At 40.8% G+C, this 17,218-nt stretch overlaps 1 protein-coding gene across 1 annotated transcript; it reads right to left on the reverse strand.

Moving 5' to 3' along the window:
• Nucleotides 1-1,536: 1,536 nt before the first annotated feature.
• scn4aa (sodium channel, voltage-gated, type IV, alpha, a) lies at nt 1,537-16,812 on the reverse strand. The gene is made up of 24 exons (XM_083994518.1): nt 16,729-16,812; nt 16,513-16,641; nt 16,124-16,215; nt 15,573-15,839; nt 15,424-15,487; nt 15,180-15,321; nt 14,852-15,049; nt 14,339-14,509; nt 14,119-14,248; nt 13,338-13,576; nt 13,060-13,233; nt 12,598-12,954; nt 9,482-10,000; nt 8,377-8,418; nt 8,098-8,230; nt 7,842-7,996; nt 7,549-7,722; nt 7,318-7,440; nt 6,768-7,049; nt 6,632-6,685; nt 5,618-5,755; nt 5,403-5,507; nt 4,825-5,095; nt 1,537-4,728 (listed from the first exon to the last, which is right to left on the reverse strand). The coding sequence occupies exons 1-24, from the start codon at nt 16,806-16,808 to the stop codon at nt 3,425-3,427; spliced, it is 5,343 nt and encodes a 1,780-aa protein (XP_083850644.1). The 5' UTR covers nt 16,809-16,812; the 3' UTR covers nt 1,537-3,424.
• Nucleotides 16,813-17,218: the final 406 nt, after the last annotated feature.

Here is a 17,218-nt window from a genome sequence, read left to right on the forward strand (position 1 = left end):
GTTGATATTGTAAAACAATTGTTAACTTGTGACCATATATGGTATATATCTATGCTTAATTGACTCTGTTACAGTGTCAGAGCACATATTCACATTCAAAGAGCAACTGAGCCCAGGTCACTTTGAGTAACCAACGGTTGGTAAAGGGCGAGTTGTAGCGTGCAACCACAAAAATATGGAAATTAATCAGATGCCCCACTTCTTTATTTGTGCTCACTTAATTTACTGACACTCATACTGGATAAGTGGGTGAACTGTGTTAATCAGCAGCTGCAAAAAGACCCAGAAAATGCAACGTCAGTCGTGCTTTAAGACAATACAGCGTCAACAGTCCAGTACAACGTTTTACTGGAAGTTAAACTGATATGAAAATAAAATTAAGCTTTATATATATGTAACCAACATCATCATTTAAGACAGCTTTTTATAAAATAGACATCATAGCTTCTGTAAATTGGAGTGAACAGGTTTGGACAAAGGACACAGGGTTGAGATGTATTGGCTCTGGTGTTTTCATGATGTAGCTACACACTTATCACCAGCTTTCCCCTTAAACACTGTTAATAATTTGACACCGACATACACTGTTGATGAAGCCTTGACTGTTTGGAGTTCACCCTACAACCACCAGGGGGCCTTGGTGTACCAAGGACAGGAAAAGTTGAACTATCACAATGACACATCAGTGTCCAGACCCTTTGAGATGTTGCTACTCCTTGACTGCAGTACAGACGCACATCTGTCCTTCTGGAAGTTTCTCCCTCCTCCACACATGATCTCTGGAGCTCTGTCAGTTTATCTGGGTGTTCGGGCCATAGGACTCGTTGGCCCCAGACTTCTAATGTATAATATATATGGAGGCCACTGTGGTCACTGTGGGGAAACTTCAATCCCTTTCTGATCTCCTTTGAGTTGTATTGTTGGCTGTGAGAGCTCATACAGGCAGATGTGAGGCTTCCCAAATCACGTAAGCTAAATTAACCTGAGGTGGACTTGGATCAAGGTGTAGAAACATCTAAAAGAGGATCATCGGAAATTCAAAGCACAAGGGTTAACATTTCAGAAAGACAAGAGCCTGAATACTTTTGTCAGTGGGTGGGTGTCCATGGCATAGATGACATAGGCAGCCGATTAGAGTTTAGACAATACAATAGTGTTACTTTTCTTTTCTGGTGCAGCAGAATACACCAGTAACATATTGTTATTTATCATTGTTAGGCTACACCATTTATCAAAATAAACTGATTTTAAATTATAAAAAAAGACACACTGTGCCTTCTGAACTGCCAGAACTAACACTGTGCAAGACTGTTGTTGTGTTTACCTTGGAGTTGTTGCTGTAAAATGTTAAGCAAATACAGAAGTAAGAAGTAACAGTTTCAGTACAAGACGTCAAAACAGCGCTGGGCAACATAAGCTCACAGTCTATACTTTTACCTACAAGAACTTTATTCTAACAATATAGTTGCAGTTTTTGTACAATAACAAAATGATATAAATATACAATACAGAAAAAAATGTATATACAGGCAACACTGACTGTGGGTGCACCAGTAAAGCTCCTGGTAAGGGTTTCCCTCCGTTAGAAATGTAAACAAAAGGAGGACGCTGTCTTGTGAATAAGATGGTACCATCGGTGGGGGGTGGGTGGGGGCTGGATGGGAGGGGGGCGACTACGGCTAAGCAGCGCAGCAGCACGTCAATCTGAAACAGGATTGCTGCAGGTCACATTACAGACTTCTGACAGGAATAACTGCAATGCTGTGGCAGCAGGATAAGACAAAGAGACCCCTTGTAGAGGAAACGTCCATGATTTTCCTTTTTCCTCCAGGGTTGATGTTACAACACACATGAACAAGAGAAGAGACAATCTTCTATAGTCTACTGTAAAAAAAAGAAAAGAAAAGAAAAACACACTAGAAAACTGTAAAAGTGCTTATGTTATTCATGTAGTTATATAATCAGAGTAAGACATTTTAAAATCAGTTAAGACTTACACAACAGCAAGTGAAGCAACCTTTCTATGTGAGGTTAGGACTTGAATAGATCCACTGTGCTTTTTTTAAATATAAATATATGATCTACATAGAAAACATGGGTACTTTTTTTTAAATCTAGCATTGCATTCATGTATTTAACTCAACCATTTTAAGATCAAGTCAAAAGTCAACCCTGTTTCAACCAGAGGCAAATCTTAATTTAGTCTTTCCTTGCTCTATAGTTATTGTTATTTAAGAGAATTGTCGCTCTGTTGTGCAACCACATTAATGTAAACACCACATCTTAAGTTTTGTGGCCACATGTGACGTTTAAACCCGGACACTGGAGATGGGAACAAGTTATTATTGATTGTTGCTTTGAGTTTAGAGATCACCTGATATCAAGACAGGGGGGGAAAAAAACATAGAAAAAATAAGACAAAACATTGATATGACATGCATATTGTTTACCAGTGATGAAACCATCTTAGAAAACAGGGAAGTCTCTGAGTCTTACACAGTCGACAGCTCTAACTCGACCTGGAAGGGATATAAATAGTGCAATATAAACTGGGACGTCGCAACGAGCCAGTCAGGGACAGATGTTAACTGCATTAGGTAGCCCATGTTATTGTTAACTAATAATGACTCATCAGGGTTTCACTGGTATGCTGGGACAAATCTGATCCAGATACACTTTTTTTTACTCCATAATTTACATATGTACAAAGCGAATTCCACCACAGGAAGTCGTTTAGTTTCTAATTGAAAGAATTAGCATGTAGAGAACTCACAGTGATGAGATTCCACATAAAAGTGACTTTAAGTGAGCAGGAACAATTGGTAATAAAAGGTGAGAATACACAAGGTGATAGACAGTTAACTATTTTAGCCATAAAAAGGTACAATGTTGATGTGGTTGTTGTCATTTGTAAGTGCTGTTTGCACACTAATTAAACATCCAGATATTGCTGTGTGGAGGTGGATAATAGTGCCGCATTCACGTCACAGTAAAATAACTGAAATAATTGAAATTAATACAGGATAAAATCCTACTGATGAGTAATTCAGGTGATGTTCAAGTTGCTCTTTGGTCGGAAGCTGGAGAGCATGTTTTGGTTTTCTGGTAACCACTGTACGTAAGTATTGGTTTCAGGTGTTATTATAATTATAAAATTGTGCTATAATTTGAGCATGCTCTCCACTCCCATTTTACCCCAAAAAGCATGTTGAAATGAAAAAAAAATAAGTAATTTTTATTTAAAAAAATGTTTTTATAAAAAAAATGCAGGTAAAAACATTCATTCGCACTGTGTAACCTATTCATCTAATGTGGAAAGTTCTGCATCATTAGTGAGATTCAACTAACACTACTCCCTTGGCTGGTAAAAGAAACAAAACAAAAAAAAAAAAACGGGGAAGATATGATAAATTACTGCCGTTTGTTATACAATCGACTCTCTCAGGTTTGCTTGTAGGGTCAAGAGGTGTTGGTGGGGGGCAGAATGTAATAAAACCTCATTAGTAATTTCTACGGGTACAACGATGACGTTTGGCTCTACTGGTGGTTCTGGACCACACTGGGACCCTGGATAATGTGACAATGTCTCGGGATTAGGAGGCTCTTGGCTGGCTAGAGCCTCTAACGCGGCCTGCTCCATCTCCGCTGCCAGGTCCGCATTGCTCCCATAGAGCACTCCCAGCCTTCGCGCGAGCAGCCCCTCTTTTTCCGGCGGATCTTCACCTTCGTCGTTCCTCCCGATCCTCTTGGCACGGTGCATGAAGGCGGCATGGCGTATGCAGCGTTTGAGCAGGTGCTTGCGGTACGCCCTTTGGATTACCACAGCAGCGGTCTGCTCTTCCTTGTGGCGTACGGTCGTGGTGATTGGCGCAAAGGAGTCCGAGGTGGGGTTGCTCAGGATGAACTTGGCCTCGATGCTCTCCCGCATTGCCGCCATCTCCACTGTGTCGCCCAAGACCATCTGTGTGACGGCCAACAAGACATCCAAGCAGTGGATCCTGTCCCCAATGACCAGCGGCAGATCCATCTCGATCAGGCGCATCCGGTTAGGCTTTGCCACCCGCAGCGGCTCCTGCAGAGTGTCGCAAAAGTCTGAGAGGCGACTGTACTCTATGAACTGAGTTCCTTCAAGGTCAAACTTCTCCCAAGTCTCATTGAACATCTCAAAGTCGTCCTCACAGAGCGCATCGCCACTCTCCTCCTGCGCCACATTGAAGTTCTCCAAGATGATGGCAATGTACATGTTGACCACCACTAAGAACGAGACGATGATGTAGCTGCAGAAGAACATCATGCCCATACCCGGGTTGCCACAGTCACCCTTTACATCCGTGCCTGGGTTCTCAAAGTTCGGATCACAGTCTGGTGGATCCCTGTTCAGTATCGGAAGTAAAAGCCCGTCCCAACCTGCCGACGTTGTGATCTGAAACAAACAGATGATGCTGCCACCAAATGTCTCAAAGTTAAAAATGTCATCGATTCCCGCCCCCTTTTTGACATAGGCAAAGTTTGACATGGCAAATATAGAAAAGATGAACATGATGAGGAAAAGCAGAAGGCCGATATTGAATAGGGCAGGAAGTGACATCATCAGAGCAAAGAGAAGTGTCCGAATGCCCTTCGCTCCTTTGATAAGACGGAGAATCCTGCCTATTCTGGCCAGTCTGATCACTCTGAACAGAGTTGGTGATACAAAGTACTTCTCAATGATGTCTGAGAGCATTGTCCCTGAAAGGAAATGAGAAAAAAAACAACAGTCAGAGTCAATGCATGAACATCTACAGTACTGCCCCTTTGCATGTCTGTGAAATGTCAGGTACCCACCTGCTATTGATAAGATAACAACGACAAAATCAAAAATGTTCCATCCATTGGTGAAGAAGTACTGTCGCAGAGCAATGAGCTTCAACGTGCACTCTCCGGTGAAGACAATGATGAAAGCCACATTGACTTTAAAGAGGAAGTCCTCCTTCTCTGCGCTCTGATCGTCCGTCTCCACCATCATGGTCACCATGTTGAGGCAGATGAGCACCATGATGAAGATGTCAAAGAACTGCTGACTGATGAAGTCAAACACCATGCCCTGGATTAGGTTCTGCAGGTCAAAGGTAGAAAGAGGGAGAAAGAGGGGGGAGGGGGTTGAGAAATACAAATCCAATAGGGTCATTTGGCCTGTTCACACCAGCAGTGTGCAGAGAAGGTCAACACAGAGGTCACTGACGACATCGCCGTGCATACCACACATGCCGAGCTGATGTGTAATAACTGTGGTTTACCATGTTCATACTTAACAACAGCAAACTGTGTGGATTATGATTACTACTGAATCTGTTCCAAATATTATCACACTTATCAATTAATATCATGAACAGAAATAATGAACACATAAATTAATGACATACTGCTGGACGTGGGATTGGCTTTTGTGGCTTTTTCGAGCCGAGTTTCTTCATGGCTTCGTAGTATTTCTTTTGTTCCTCAGTCATGAATATGTCTTTATCTCCAAAGTGCAGACACAACATAATACAATGATTATTATAGGTATTTAAATTACATAACAGCTTAAACTTCAGTTGGTGTATTTCAAACTCCTTCATATGACAAATAAAATACTTATCTTTTTCTTTTGTTGGTTGAAATTGTCAATAATGACACCAATAAAGAGGTTGAGTGTGAAGAAAGAGCCAAAGATGATGAAGGTGACAAAGTATATGTACATGTAGAGGTTGATCTCATAAGAGGGTTGTTCCTCTACCTAAAAGGAACAAAACATTCAAATCAATAATGGAAAAATAAGAGAATGCAATTCATTTCTCTGTTATGACATTTTTGAATATATTAGGAAAGATGTTTGTGAGACAGGGCCGAGACGAGACAGGATAAAAGGTTAAACTGGAATTTGATACAAGTCGGGAGACACTTGTTGATCCAGAGACAGGGGACTCACTTTACCATCGCCATCTGGCACATATATATTACATATAGAGTATATTCAATTAACTTAAAGTGCAGGAAGGTGTTAGTAAGGGAGTGGAAAAATATGCCGCGTGAGCTGAGAGCATAACAACTGGATTTTCTAATGTTGCTCATTATGCCTATACATCCTGTCCTTATTAAAATAGTGAATTAGTTAAGCAAAATAAAAAGTTTTATTTCTCCATTCTTCTTCCCTATAGGATATCATGCTTGCTTTTTACTTCTTTTTATTGGTTATTATGGAAATCCAAACAAGTTTAGAAAATAATTTACATTCCTTGACCCATGTGCTGAGATAAAAGCTAATGATAAGGTTTGATTTGAACAAAAAAATAAATACATAAATAAATCTTATTTAATTGGTATCCACCAGTAATTTAAAAAATCTGTCAGTAGTATAATACGGATTTGAAATTGTTCTAAATGCATAAAAACAACCAAAAATGCAACTGATACATGAAATACATTTTCAAATATTGGTAACATAACATATGCTATTTATAGGCTATAAAGACAAAAAATATACTGTACATCAAATTGGAAATAAGTGCAAGATACTTTTCTGAATATCAAGTCATACTATAACACTACAAAAACAAAGTGTACATACATAAACTACTATTTTGCATAAATAGACTAGATTGTAAATACATACCTCTCTGGAATCAACAGCAGCATACATTATGTCCATCCAACCTTTAAAAGTGGCCTGTAAACACAAAGGAAATAGTCTCAAATGTGTTTCACTGTATTAATCTGCTAAAGCCTCTTTCTTCAGCAGCAGTCCTCACCACTTGAAGCAGGGACAGGTATCCTTTGCCAACATTGTCATAATTGACCTTGACATTGACCCAGCGTGCTTCCTGTGTGGCCTCCTTCAAGGCCATGCAGTCACTCCTGTTGTTGACCTCTGACATGGGGAAAAGCTCCTCTGAGGTGGTATTGATGCAGCGGTAAAACTTTCCGGCGAACAGGTTAACTCCCATGATACTGAAGATGAGCCAGAAGATCAAACACACCAGGAGCACGTTGAAGATGGAAGGAATCGCCCCAACAAGAGCATTCACCACCACCTGCACAACAAAGGGGACTTTTTAGGAATGTATAGATCTTATTTATGTATTTTGGTTGTAAGCCAGAACAAACGTGGTTTAGACAATGCAATGCTCAGGCATTGCTGATACTCTTACCTCAGTCACTTCTGTTAAAGCAGCCATGGTGTGATCATGCATACAGCAAACACAATAAAGAAAAGCTGATCATATTAGTACAAGAATGCATTAAACATTCAAAATCAATGTTAGCCATGCACTGTGCTCATATGCTGGATCACAAACTTACCCTCATCCCTTCAAATCTTGACAATGCACGGAGAGGCCTTAGTGCCCTGAGGGTTCTGAGGGATTTGATTGGTCCAAGGTCAGAGTAGCCGAGCCAGTTGGCAACTAAACTAATCAGGGAGACCTGGGGCAGAATCAGAACATTTCCTATTCAAGTGTTACCACAGACTTTATCTGACATAAAGCATGTTTGTATGCATGTACTGTTTTGAAACGAGACATCAAAACTTACATCTACGATGAAAAAGTCTAACCAACACCAGGCGTTGGTGAAGTAGGTCTTAAAGCCGTAGGCCACCCATTTTAGGAGCATCTCGATGACAAAGATGTAGGTGAAAACTTTGTCAGCATACTCCAGAATAATTTTGATGGTTCGGCGTCTTTCTATGTTTATGTCCTCAAAGGCCTGCCAAAAAAGACATTAATACTCAGATACATGTCCAAATGGTATTAGAGCGTCTTACTGTAATACTATCATAAAACAGTCAACATTTCTAAATCTGTAGCACTGGCGACAGCACTTACCAGAGCTCCGCTGCTGAGCAAGATCATAAAGATTATGAAGGTTTCAAAATAGTCATGCTCCACAATGGTGAAGCAAGTCCTACGCAGGTTCCACCATTTCTTGCCGCGACCTTGGGTGATGTCCACAGTCAGACATGGCCAGCGCCTCACACAGTCTGGACAGAGAGGAAAGGGATTAGCATTATAGATTTCAGCAAAATGAACACTGGTAAATATGTCACGGTTATTTTGACTCTGTTTTACAGGTTGGCTGTACCGTCAGTGAAGCAGGCCTCTGGCTCCTCTGGCTCTGGCTCTTCTTCTTCCACTTCTTCTGGCTCAGGCTCAGGTGGTTTATAGTCCACTGTGCTGCAGACCGAAGAATCCCCATCACTCAAAGCACCCATCAGCTGGTTGAGAATCACACAAGCAGATGAGTTACCATGCAAAAAAATAAAAAATAAAAATGAAATAAAAATAAATGCACAATTAATTACAAGGGATGCTTTTTTTTCATAAATTTGGATGCAAATAAATGATGTTTGCAGTTACTCACTTTGATGTTTCTTGTCTTAAAGCTTTCATGAACTGAGTTTTCCTGTAATAAAGAAAAGTCTGTATAAGCACTGAGCAGTCAGACAAAGATATCCAGCTCTGAAGTTAATTTTTCCCTCCAAAAAAGTTTCCCACCACATCCACATCCACATCAACCCCACACTGCTTTAAGTTTGGCTACATTATGTGTGACCGGATTGAGCCTGAAGTCTTCTCAATCCGGGAGACGGAAGTGATGTACAGGAGCTTCATGTGGTTTGTTTACAAAACGAAAATAGAAGCGGCGCGGGCGCTGCCTACTTCTTCCGGATTCGAAGGGCGTTGCTAGGTGACGAGCCGGGCCGGGGGCTAGCTGGTTAGCATGCTAAAGAAAAGCTAATTTCGTAAGCATAAAAGCGAATTTCAGTAATAGTAAAGACGCAAAAGAGACACGAGTCAACGCGGGTTTTGCTTTCCACCGCTGGTTACGGCTCTTCTTGGTGAGAAAAGGAATTAAGCTTGATGCTGAGGCTGAGCTGATGCTAGCGATGTAGCATTTAGCGAAATTAGCTATGTAGCAATTAGCAAAACAGTAGCCTTGTGCTCCTAATTTCTACAGGTGTTTCCGTTAAACCTGGAACTTCAGCACAGGGATTAATTGAGGTTGTCAAACTTTATTTACCATTAAGAATTACAAAGAAGAGATACAAGTTGTTGAGTATGATGAAAATATCAGTCAAGCAGAGTGTGTCAACAAAAAATGTGCTTTGTCTTTGAGTCTGCAAAACCAGCTCATTGTTTCCCCTACAGCAAAGCATTCACTAATCCCCTGCCTCATTATTTTCAAGGTGTGTAGTAAATGCATAATTTGAGCTTGATGGATCATGGTCAGGTTTTCAGCTTGTCTGACGTTGGATAGTGTTTTGCTTTGGCCAGTGTCATGAAATAAGGTGAAATGCTGTCTCTTCTACCACACTGTAATTGTATCCTGATTGGTTAAGCATACTGTATGTGTGAAAAAGCCTGCTAATATGATGAGATGATTGACACAGCATCAAGGCGCTAGCGTTAGAGACAGACAGACAGACAGACAGACAGACAGATAGATAGATAGATAGTTTTCTTACTGCATCCTCTTGGTTATTTTCTTCATCTAAAATCTCAGATGAAAAGTCATTATCATAGTCAGAATTATTCGCCTCCTCCTCCTCCTCCTCCTCCTCCTCCTCCTCCTCCTCCTCATCCTCATCCTCATCGCCCAGGATTTCAAAGTCTGACTCTCCCTGGGCGATAGGCACACTGAGGTTGAGCTCTCCGTCGACAGTAAATCCAGAGGGCCTGCCTTCGACCAAACAGTTAGGTATCCCATCAGCTGTTTTAAAACTCAGGCTGGCATCCAAATGGTTCATTTCAATTCCCTCCATTTTAGGGTCCCCGTCATCCTCTGGACTTCCCTCGGGCTCCTTGGGTTTTCTGTCAAGAATCTGCAGGACCGTTCGAACGACAAAAGCTTTGAACCAGTCGATGCCCCGCGTGATCCTGCCGATAGCAATCTGGAGGTTGTTCATCTCTCCGTCATCGTCTCCTGTCGAGAGGTTGTCTCCGCTGAACGAGCTGAGCAGTAAGGCCAAGAAGAGGTTGAGCACCTGAAGAAGGATACATGAAGGACTCATGATGAAGGTAATAAAAACACAATCTGATATTTGAAGTATAAAATGAATACAATTTCAACACCTTGTACCCTGATGTGAAAAACAAAAAATATACATGGCAGAAGATGCACACAATCTGCAGATACTTATACATTTGATTCAGCAATGAGAATTAAATGATCAACATTAACATTCATTCCTGTTTCAAGAGTCAGAGAATTCTTTATAGTCCCATATGAATCCCCAAGCTTATGGTGACTGATTGCCAGGTCAAAGAGTGCCGACATTGCCTGAACTAAAGACGCTCTGGACTATCTCAAATACACATCACATATCAAATTGGGCCTGCGATGATGCATCAGTAAATATTATGTCGTCTGCCTCCTGTTGCAGACGTTGCTATCTTTAGTTTCTTAAACCTGTTAGTCAATTTCTCGGTTCTTGTTTCCCAGGTTTAGCGGGAGATCATGGTTACAAGGGCCAGTGGCAGGCTGATCTATCTCATGCCAGTGCAGGAGCTGTGAATCAGTAAAAGAGGGTTGAAGAGACAGGATGAGCTGCTCACAACTCAATCCCAGTATTGAGTTGTATAGTACCCAGTATAGGTACTAGACGCATGAGGTAAATTCTCAAAAATATTACTTAGGTAATTCCCCTGTTTACTTCCCTACTAATGCTGGTGATGTGAGATGTTCCTTATTTTGTGGGATAGTTTCACATTTTGATAAAATTTCCTGGTGATTTTTCTGAGAGTATAACGAGTATAGCCAATAAAACTCACAAATTTCAGTTAAATCTGAAAGTACAGCCAGCAGCCAATAACCTTAGTTTATCTTATCTTTACTTAGTGTATGGAAACAAAAGAAATTAAATTAAAAATAAAAATAAATAAATAAATAAATAATTAACGTGCAAGATAATGTTTCTTTAAAACAAGGTGTAAATACTATTTTTTGTCTGGTATCTTGTCATCACCATGAAGTTCCCAGGCAATGAGCTGCATTTTAAATAGTGAGCTTTAGACACGGTTAACTTTCGACAGGGCCAGGTCTGCTGGTTCCCTCTGCCTTCGGTCCTAATGCCAAGCTAAGTGGCTGCTAGTGGTAGCTTCATATCTGATGAACTGATGTGGTATCAGTCTTCTTTTTCCCAACTTTGGGAAAAAAAGCAAACAACTTTACAACAATTTTAAATAAATCTAGCTTTGAGTTTTCTTTATTATGAAGAACAACACAAAGCTCTTGAATTTGTGCTACATAATGCAAGCGCAGAGGATGCTGAAAGTCAATAAAGAATCCAGTGTGATCTGAGATGTCAGCAGCATTTTTGAATATGAATGGGCTCAAGAGCAAAGATAATCAGCACAAAATGATCAGCATGTCCCTAAACATACAACTCTGCTCCATGCTGTCGTGCTGATGGCCCAGTATGATTACCTCTTCATCAATTATGGTTCAATCTCCTATCAAATGACTTTTCCTTAACACCCAGTCCCGCTGCCACCTGAGCTCTGCTCTCTCAGCTGTCTGTGTTTGTTCCCTCAGTGGCAGCGTGCTTACTTGAGCCGGATCTTAGCACATACCCAAGGTCAAAACCACTGTTTGGTGGCACAAGTCATTTGATTTAAATAGAATACCCTCAACCCCTCCCTTCCCATGAAGTGTTTAAGTGCACTATTTGCCTTTATGTCAGCACAGATAGTGAGCATTCATGCATCAGATGAATGTACGGTGGTGTATGGATGGAGGGTTTAGTAGGGAGGGGGGCACAGAGTGTGAGACACGAAAAAGGCATGATAATATTGGCACAGTGTGGTCAGCGCAGTACTTTTGTCAGCACTTGACGATGAGCCATTTCCTTTTCAATTCTATGAATAACCTTACAGGAAATGGTTTTGGCACTCATCATTAAATATGATGCCGAAATGATGTCTGCGAGTGATCATCTGTATAGCCTTCTTCTTTGAGGCCAAGATAAAATGTCAGGGTCACAGTATTGTCATGCTCCAGACACTCAGCATTCTTAACTAAACAAATTCACACAAATTCACCCAGACACTGACAATAGGTTAGTACAGATCAGTTTAACAGCACAAACAAACAACTTGTGTGTGGTGTTGTGGTTTTTGCCCATGCTGTAATATGCTGCAATGCCCCCTGATGGAAACATTTCTCCCGCCAGCTGTGTCTGTCTGTCCTCGGCCTTGCTCAGCTGAAGGATCAACAATAGATTGCTGAGATATGCAGACCACAAAATCTCCTGGCATTATGATAAGATAACTGTTAGATTTAGAAAGATTTTACAAAACAGGTTGTCAGCTTTACAGCTTCACAGCAGGGACAGTTGCTCAGTTTGGATATTGCCTGTGAGGTTGAGCTGAAGCATCTGTGAGCTTCTCAGGAGTGAGCATTAAGGCATAGTTTAATTGAGAGATAAAAACAGAAACACTGAGAAACAACAACTGGAAAATTTGATGCACAACTTGTGTGCTCAAATATCTTAGTATAGATTTAAAACAAAAACACTACATCCACATTCAGTGACACAGATGGACACACAAACATTTACCATTCACCAGAATTCACACTTACCACTAGATTTCCAATGACCATGACCATCATGAAAACAACCAGACACATCCCGGTTCCGGCCACCTCCATGCAGTCCCACATGGTCTCTATCCACTCCCCGCACAGGATGCGAAACACGATGAGGAACGAGTGGAAGAAATCGTTCATGTGCCAGCGTGGCAGCTCACACTCTGAGGAGATTTTGCACACACAATCCTTGTAATTCTTGCCAAAGAGCTGCATGCCCACCACAGCGAAGATGAAGACAATGATGGCCAGCACCAACGTCAAGTTTCCTAAAGCTCCAACAGAGTTGCCAATGATCTTGATTAGCATGTTGAGTGTGGGCCAGGATTTGGCAAGCTTGAAGACACGAAGCTATCTCCAACATGGGACATACACACAAACAAAGACAACGTGAATAAAATGAGGAAAAGTCACTGTGGTGAATGGACAGATATAAATTCAATCAATGTTTCTCACCAGACGAAAAGACCTGAGGACGGAAAGCCCCTGGACATTGGCCAGCCCAAGCTCCACAAGACTGAGAGTGACAATGATGCTATCGAAAATGTTCCAGCCAACTTGAAAATAATAGTAGGGGTCCATGGCGATGAGCTTGAAGAACATTTCAGCTGTGAAGATCCCAGTGAAAACCTAAAGTAGTAAAGATTTTCTTTTTACAAGAATTGGCAAGAATGAAGACTTCTCCTTTATCATTGCTGCATTGAAATTCAAAATCCAACGAGGTGCATATTCACCAGATTCCCCACTGAGAGCATGTTGTCGAACTCGGGTGTCATGGGGTAGTGCTCCATGGCCATGAAGAGCGTGTTGAGCACGATGCAGATGGTGATAGCCAGGTCAACAAAGGGGTCCATCACCACAAAGAGCACCCATTCTTTAAAGGTCACCCAGGACTTGCAGCAGTTCCACTTAAGGAACATGTCAGCAAACTTATACCAGCCAGGTGGGCATGGCCTCTGTGCATCCTCCAACTCTAGATAAAGACATACAAAGAAGGAAAAACAATCAGATAGTCTACCATCAATTTTCTCAAAGTATCTGTGTTATCTGTAAGTGATAATAAGGAAGCAACTCGCAGAATCCTGCCAGGCCACTTCATAGCTGAGCTGAAATAGCCCAAGCTTAACACCGTGAGGGTGCAACTCTGAAAGCTGATGGGGATTCCTCCTGCACACAATGTGATTAGCCTGATCATGGCAAGCACTGAACAATGCTACTGTATTAGCATGGGAGAAATGAGTGTATAATGTTTACAACTGCTTGATAATCTAAGCAATTAGAACTCACATTAGAGCTTAGGCTCTATGAACCTGCAACTAAGCCTTGTGTATTTCTTCATTCCCTGACGGCACTTGACACTCACTACTAGATACTTGCAAGCACCCTGCTGCTTAAGCCTCATGGTGTTGTATCATTTGTTTGTTTAAATGTAATCCAAGCTAGGAAATATTTGTAATTCTGTGTGATGTTTGCTGTATTATCAACATGAGGTTTCTGTCTTTATTGGCATTGTACCTCCCATAGCAGCTGTAGTGAGGACAGTCATGGCACTAGAGGATCTCTGTTTCAGGCCCGATCCTTCCACCTGAAGCATGCTGTGCACAGAGCCCAGTGACTTCTCTCCGAGTTCGTAATCTACAGCAGACTGTAAAATATGTTGAGAAACTTTGAGCACACACACAGATTTGTCTCATGAAGCTCATGAAGAAATATCAGTAAATCGACTATTACTAACCTCCTTCAAAGTTGGTGATCTAATGAGTAGATGAGGAATGATTCTCCCGTTACAATCCTTGATGAATTCGTCATGTTCAAGACTCCTTTCATCGTCTGCCAACTCGGATGATGTATGATGACTGAGCGATTTCTTACTGGTCAGAGTGGCTCGGCTCCCAAGAAGTTGAGCCTGTGGAGTTTCTGATTTATTTAAACACTACTAACCACAAACACTTGTTTTAACTTGTAATAATCACTCTAACTTGTGGATGGAGTAGTAGGTATGTAGATATTATGTATTGGAACCAAATAGCTATGTGTGGTTCCAATACATATAACCTTAACCTCATAGCAACAGCAAATATTGGCCAGATACCAGTGCTCTCTTCTTCTAGAAGCTGCATGAATATTGTATCTGTGGTCACTGTAGATCACCATGACATAGTTGATACCTGATCTGGTTATTAACATCAGTATTGGTAATGATTCAGTCTATTGGATCGGTGCATCTCTAGCTTGTTGTATCCTTTACCTGTTCTTGATTCTTGAGTTGCTCTAGTAGCCGCTGGAACTCCTCCTCTTTCTCTATGGCCTCTTGTTGAGTTGCCTGATTCTGCTCTTCATAAGCCATGGCTACCACAGCCAGGATGAGATTGATGAGGTAGAAGGAGCCCAGGAAAATGATCACGATGAAGAACAGCATGTATGTCTTACCAGCCGCCCGCAGGATCTGTGTTTGGACCAAAAAAGAAGCTACGAGAACTAAGGACAAATTTCATAGAATAGCTTAAATTCTAAAATGAAAAGTTTGGTTAGAGGTCATGAGTCTGTTTGTTGCAACAAATGAAAGAAGTGCCAACCAGCTGGAAAAGGTTCTCCCAGTAGTCCTGGGTCATGAGTCTGAAGAGGGCCAGGAAGGACCAGCCAAAAGAGTCGAAGCTGGTGTAGCCATAGTTGGGGTTCCTCCCAGCCCTCATGCATGTGAACCCTTCGGGGCACTTTCTATCAACAGGGAAGAAGAGTCAGCATGCTACAATTGCTCTCCCCTTACCCCATACTGTTGTGACATATGTAAATGAGATAGTTAGGGTGGCTAATACATACCCAGCATCAGAGCTGTTCCCACAAAGCAAAGCATCTAGGCTGCCCTCCACATAATAGTGATTTTCTATAATCAAACAAGAACAGAAATGCTGACATCCACCCCAAAAATGTAAAGCTTAATTAAGAGACACAATCCATAGTAAACATACCTGTGTTTTCTATATATTCCTTAAAATTAAAGGTACTGTTGTAATATGATGTATAGTTGGTACCGTTGATGGACACAGTGTCGTTGAATGCCATTGTGGCATCAGTTTCATTTAAAATGGGCCACCGCACACATTTTTGACGTAGATTTCCCATGAAAAGCTGAAGGCCAACAAGGGCAAACACAGCAAGAGCAAAGACGGTCAGAATCATGACATCCACCATCTTCTTCACTGACTGGATCAAAGCGGCCACAATGGTTTTAAGACCTGAGCAAACAGACATATGTGTTATTGACAATTATATATCTGAACATCATACAGCACTGCAACAACAAATGATTTCAATAGTATCACAAATTATTCATGAAATACTGTGTATCATCATACTATTTATCTATAATCACAAAAAATAATATCACCAACATATCAAATAAAACATCAACGCTAATTGTAAATTAGTTGTAAATGTTCTGCTTTAGCAAACCGCACAAACACACAATAACATATTTGGACACACACACACAAATCAGTGTATTAAATATTAAAAATACCAGGAATCACAGTAATTGTTTTGAGGGCTCGAAGCACACGAAATGTCCTGAGGGCTGACACGTTGCCAAGGTCAACAAACTCAGTGACGTATCTGTGGAAGGACATAATATAATAAATAAAAGTCGCCAGCAAGATTAGACACAACATAGTATCAATACACTTATGTATGAGAACTATCCACATACACAGCACAAAAACAAATCTGCAACATATCAGGTTTCATATGAACATAAAGATCATTTGTTTCAAAAATATCTAGTTTTGGATCTGTTTTACCTTTAATTTATGCACTAAAAATGCTGATTAATGTCACAATAAGGTCATTTGAAAAATGTCTCTGATTTTAATGTGATTTCACAGTTGGATAAACGTGTGCTCAGATACTTACGCCATGCTGATCACCATGAAATCCAGCCAATTCCATGGATCTCGAAGGAATGTAAAAGATCCAACACAGAAACCTCTCGACAACACTTTGACTGTTGCCTCTGTTGTATAAATACCGGTAAAAACATACCTTGACAGAAACAATGCGCCATGAATAAGTATTACCAAAATATAACACAGGAATTATTGATACCAGAGAAAGTGGTGTAGTACTCACTCAACGGTTTTACTCCATGCTGGTGGGTTGCTCATTGTCATGAATACACAATTCGACAGAATCGTAATCATGATGAACATGCTAAATAATTTAATCCAGAGTTAAGGAAAGTACATTACAGGTACAGTGTAAGCAGATGTCCCAGCACTTGACCCAACATTTAAACCTAAATTCACAAATTAATTCAAAAGTTATGGCAACAATAGTCCAAAGGATATGAATGTATGAGAATTTTGATGGCTCCTCTCCTAACCAAACTAAAGGGGCTCAGAATGTAGCAAGCTGGTTCAGCGTTGAACCTGAAGATCGTGTTTCCTTTGCTGATCACAATGAATGTCTGAAAAACACAAGAATTATTTGTATGAATACAAGTGAGTCCAAAAATAACATTTCAATAAATACCTAGTGATGACAATCCTGAAATAATAAACTAACTAACATATGCATACCATGAAACTGTATATGTTTCGTAAAGGGATAGTGTATGCAG

This window comes from Trachurus trachurus (assembly GCF_905171665.1).
Source record: "Trachurus trachurus genome assembly, chromosome: 19".
Lineage (NCBI taxonomy): Eukaryota > Metazoa > Chordata > Actinopteri > Carangiformes > Carangidae > Trachurus > Trachurus trachurus.

Excerpts from the sequence above, each read along its gene's own strand:
- scn4aa (XM_083994518.1), bottom strand. The coding sequence starts at position 16,808 with ATGTTCATCATGATTACGATTCTGTCGAATTGTGTATTCATGACAATG. Across the intron at positions 7,997-8,097 it reads AGAGGCCTGCTTCACTGACG|ACTGTGTGAGGCGCTGGCCA; the intron begins GTACAGCCAACC and ends CTCTCTGTCCAG. Across the intron at positions 5,756-6,631 it reads CTGCTGTTGATTCCAGAGAG|GTAGAGGAACAACCCTCTTA; the intron begins GTATGTATTTAC and ends TGTTCCTTTTAG.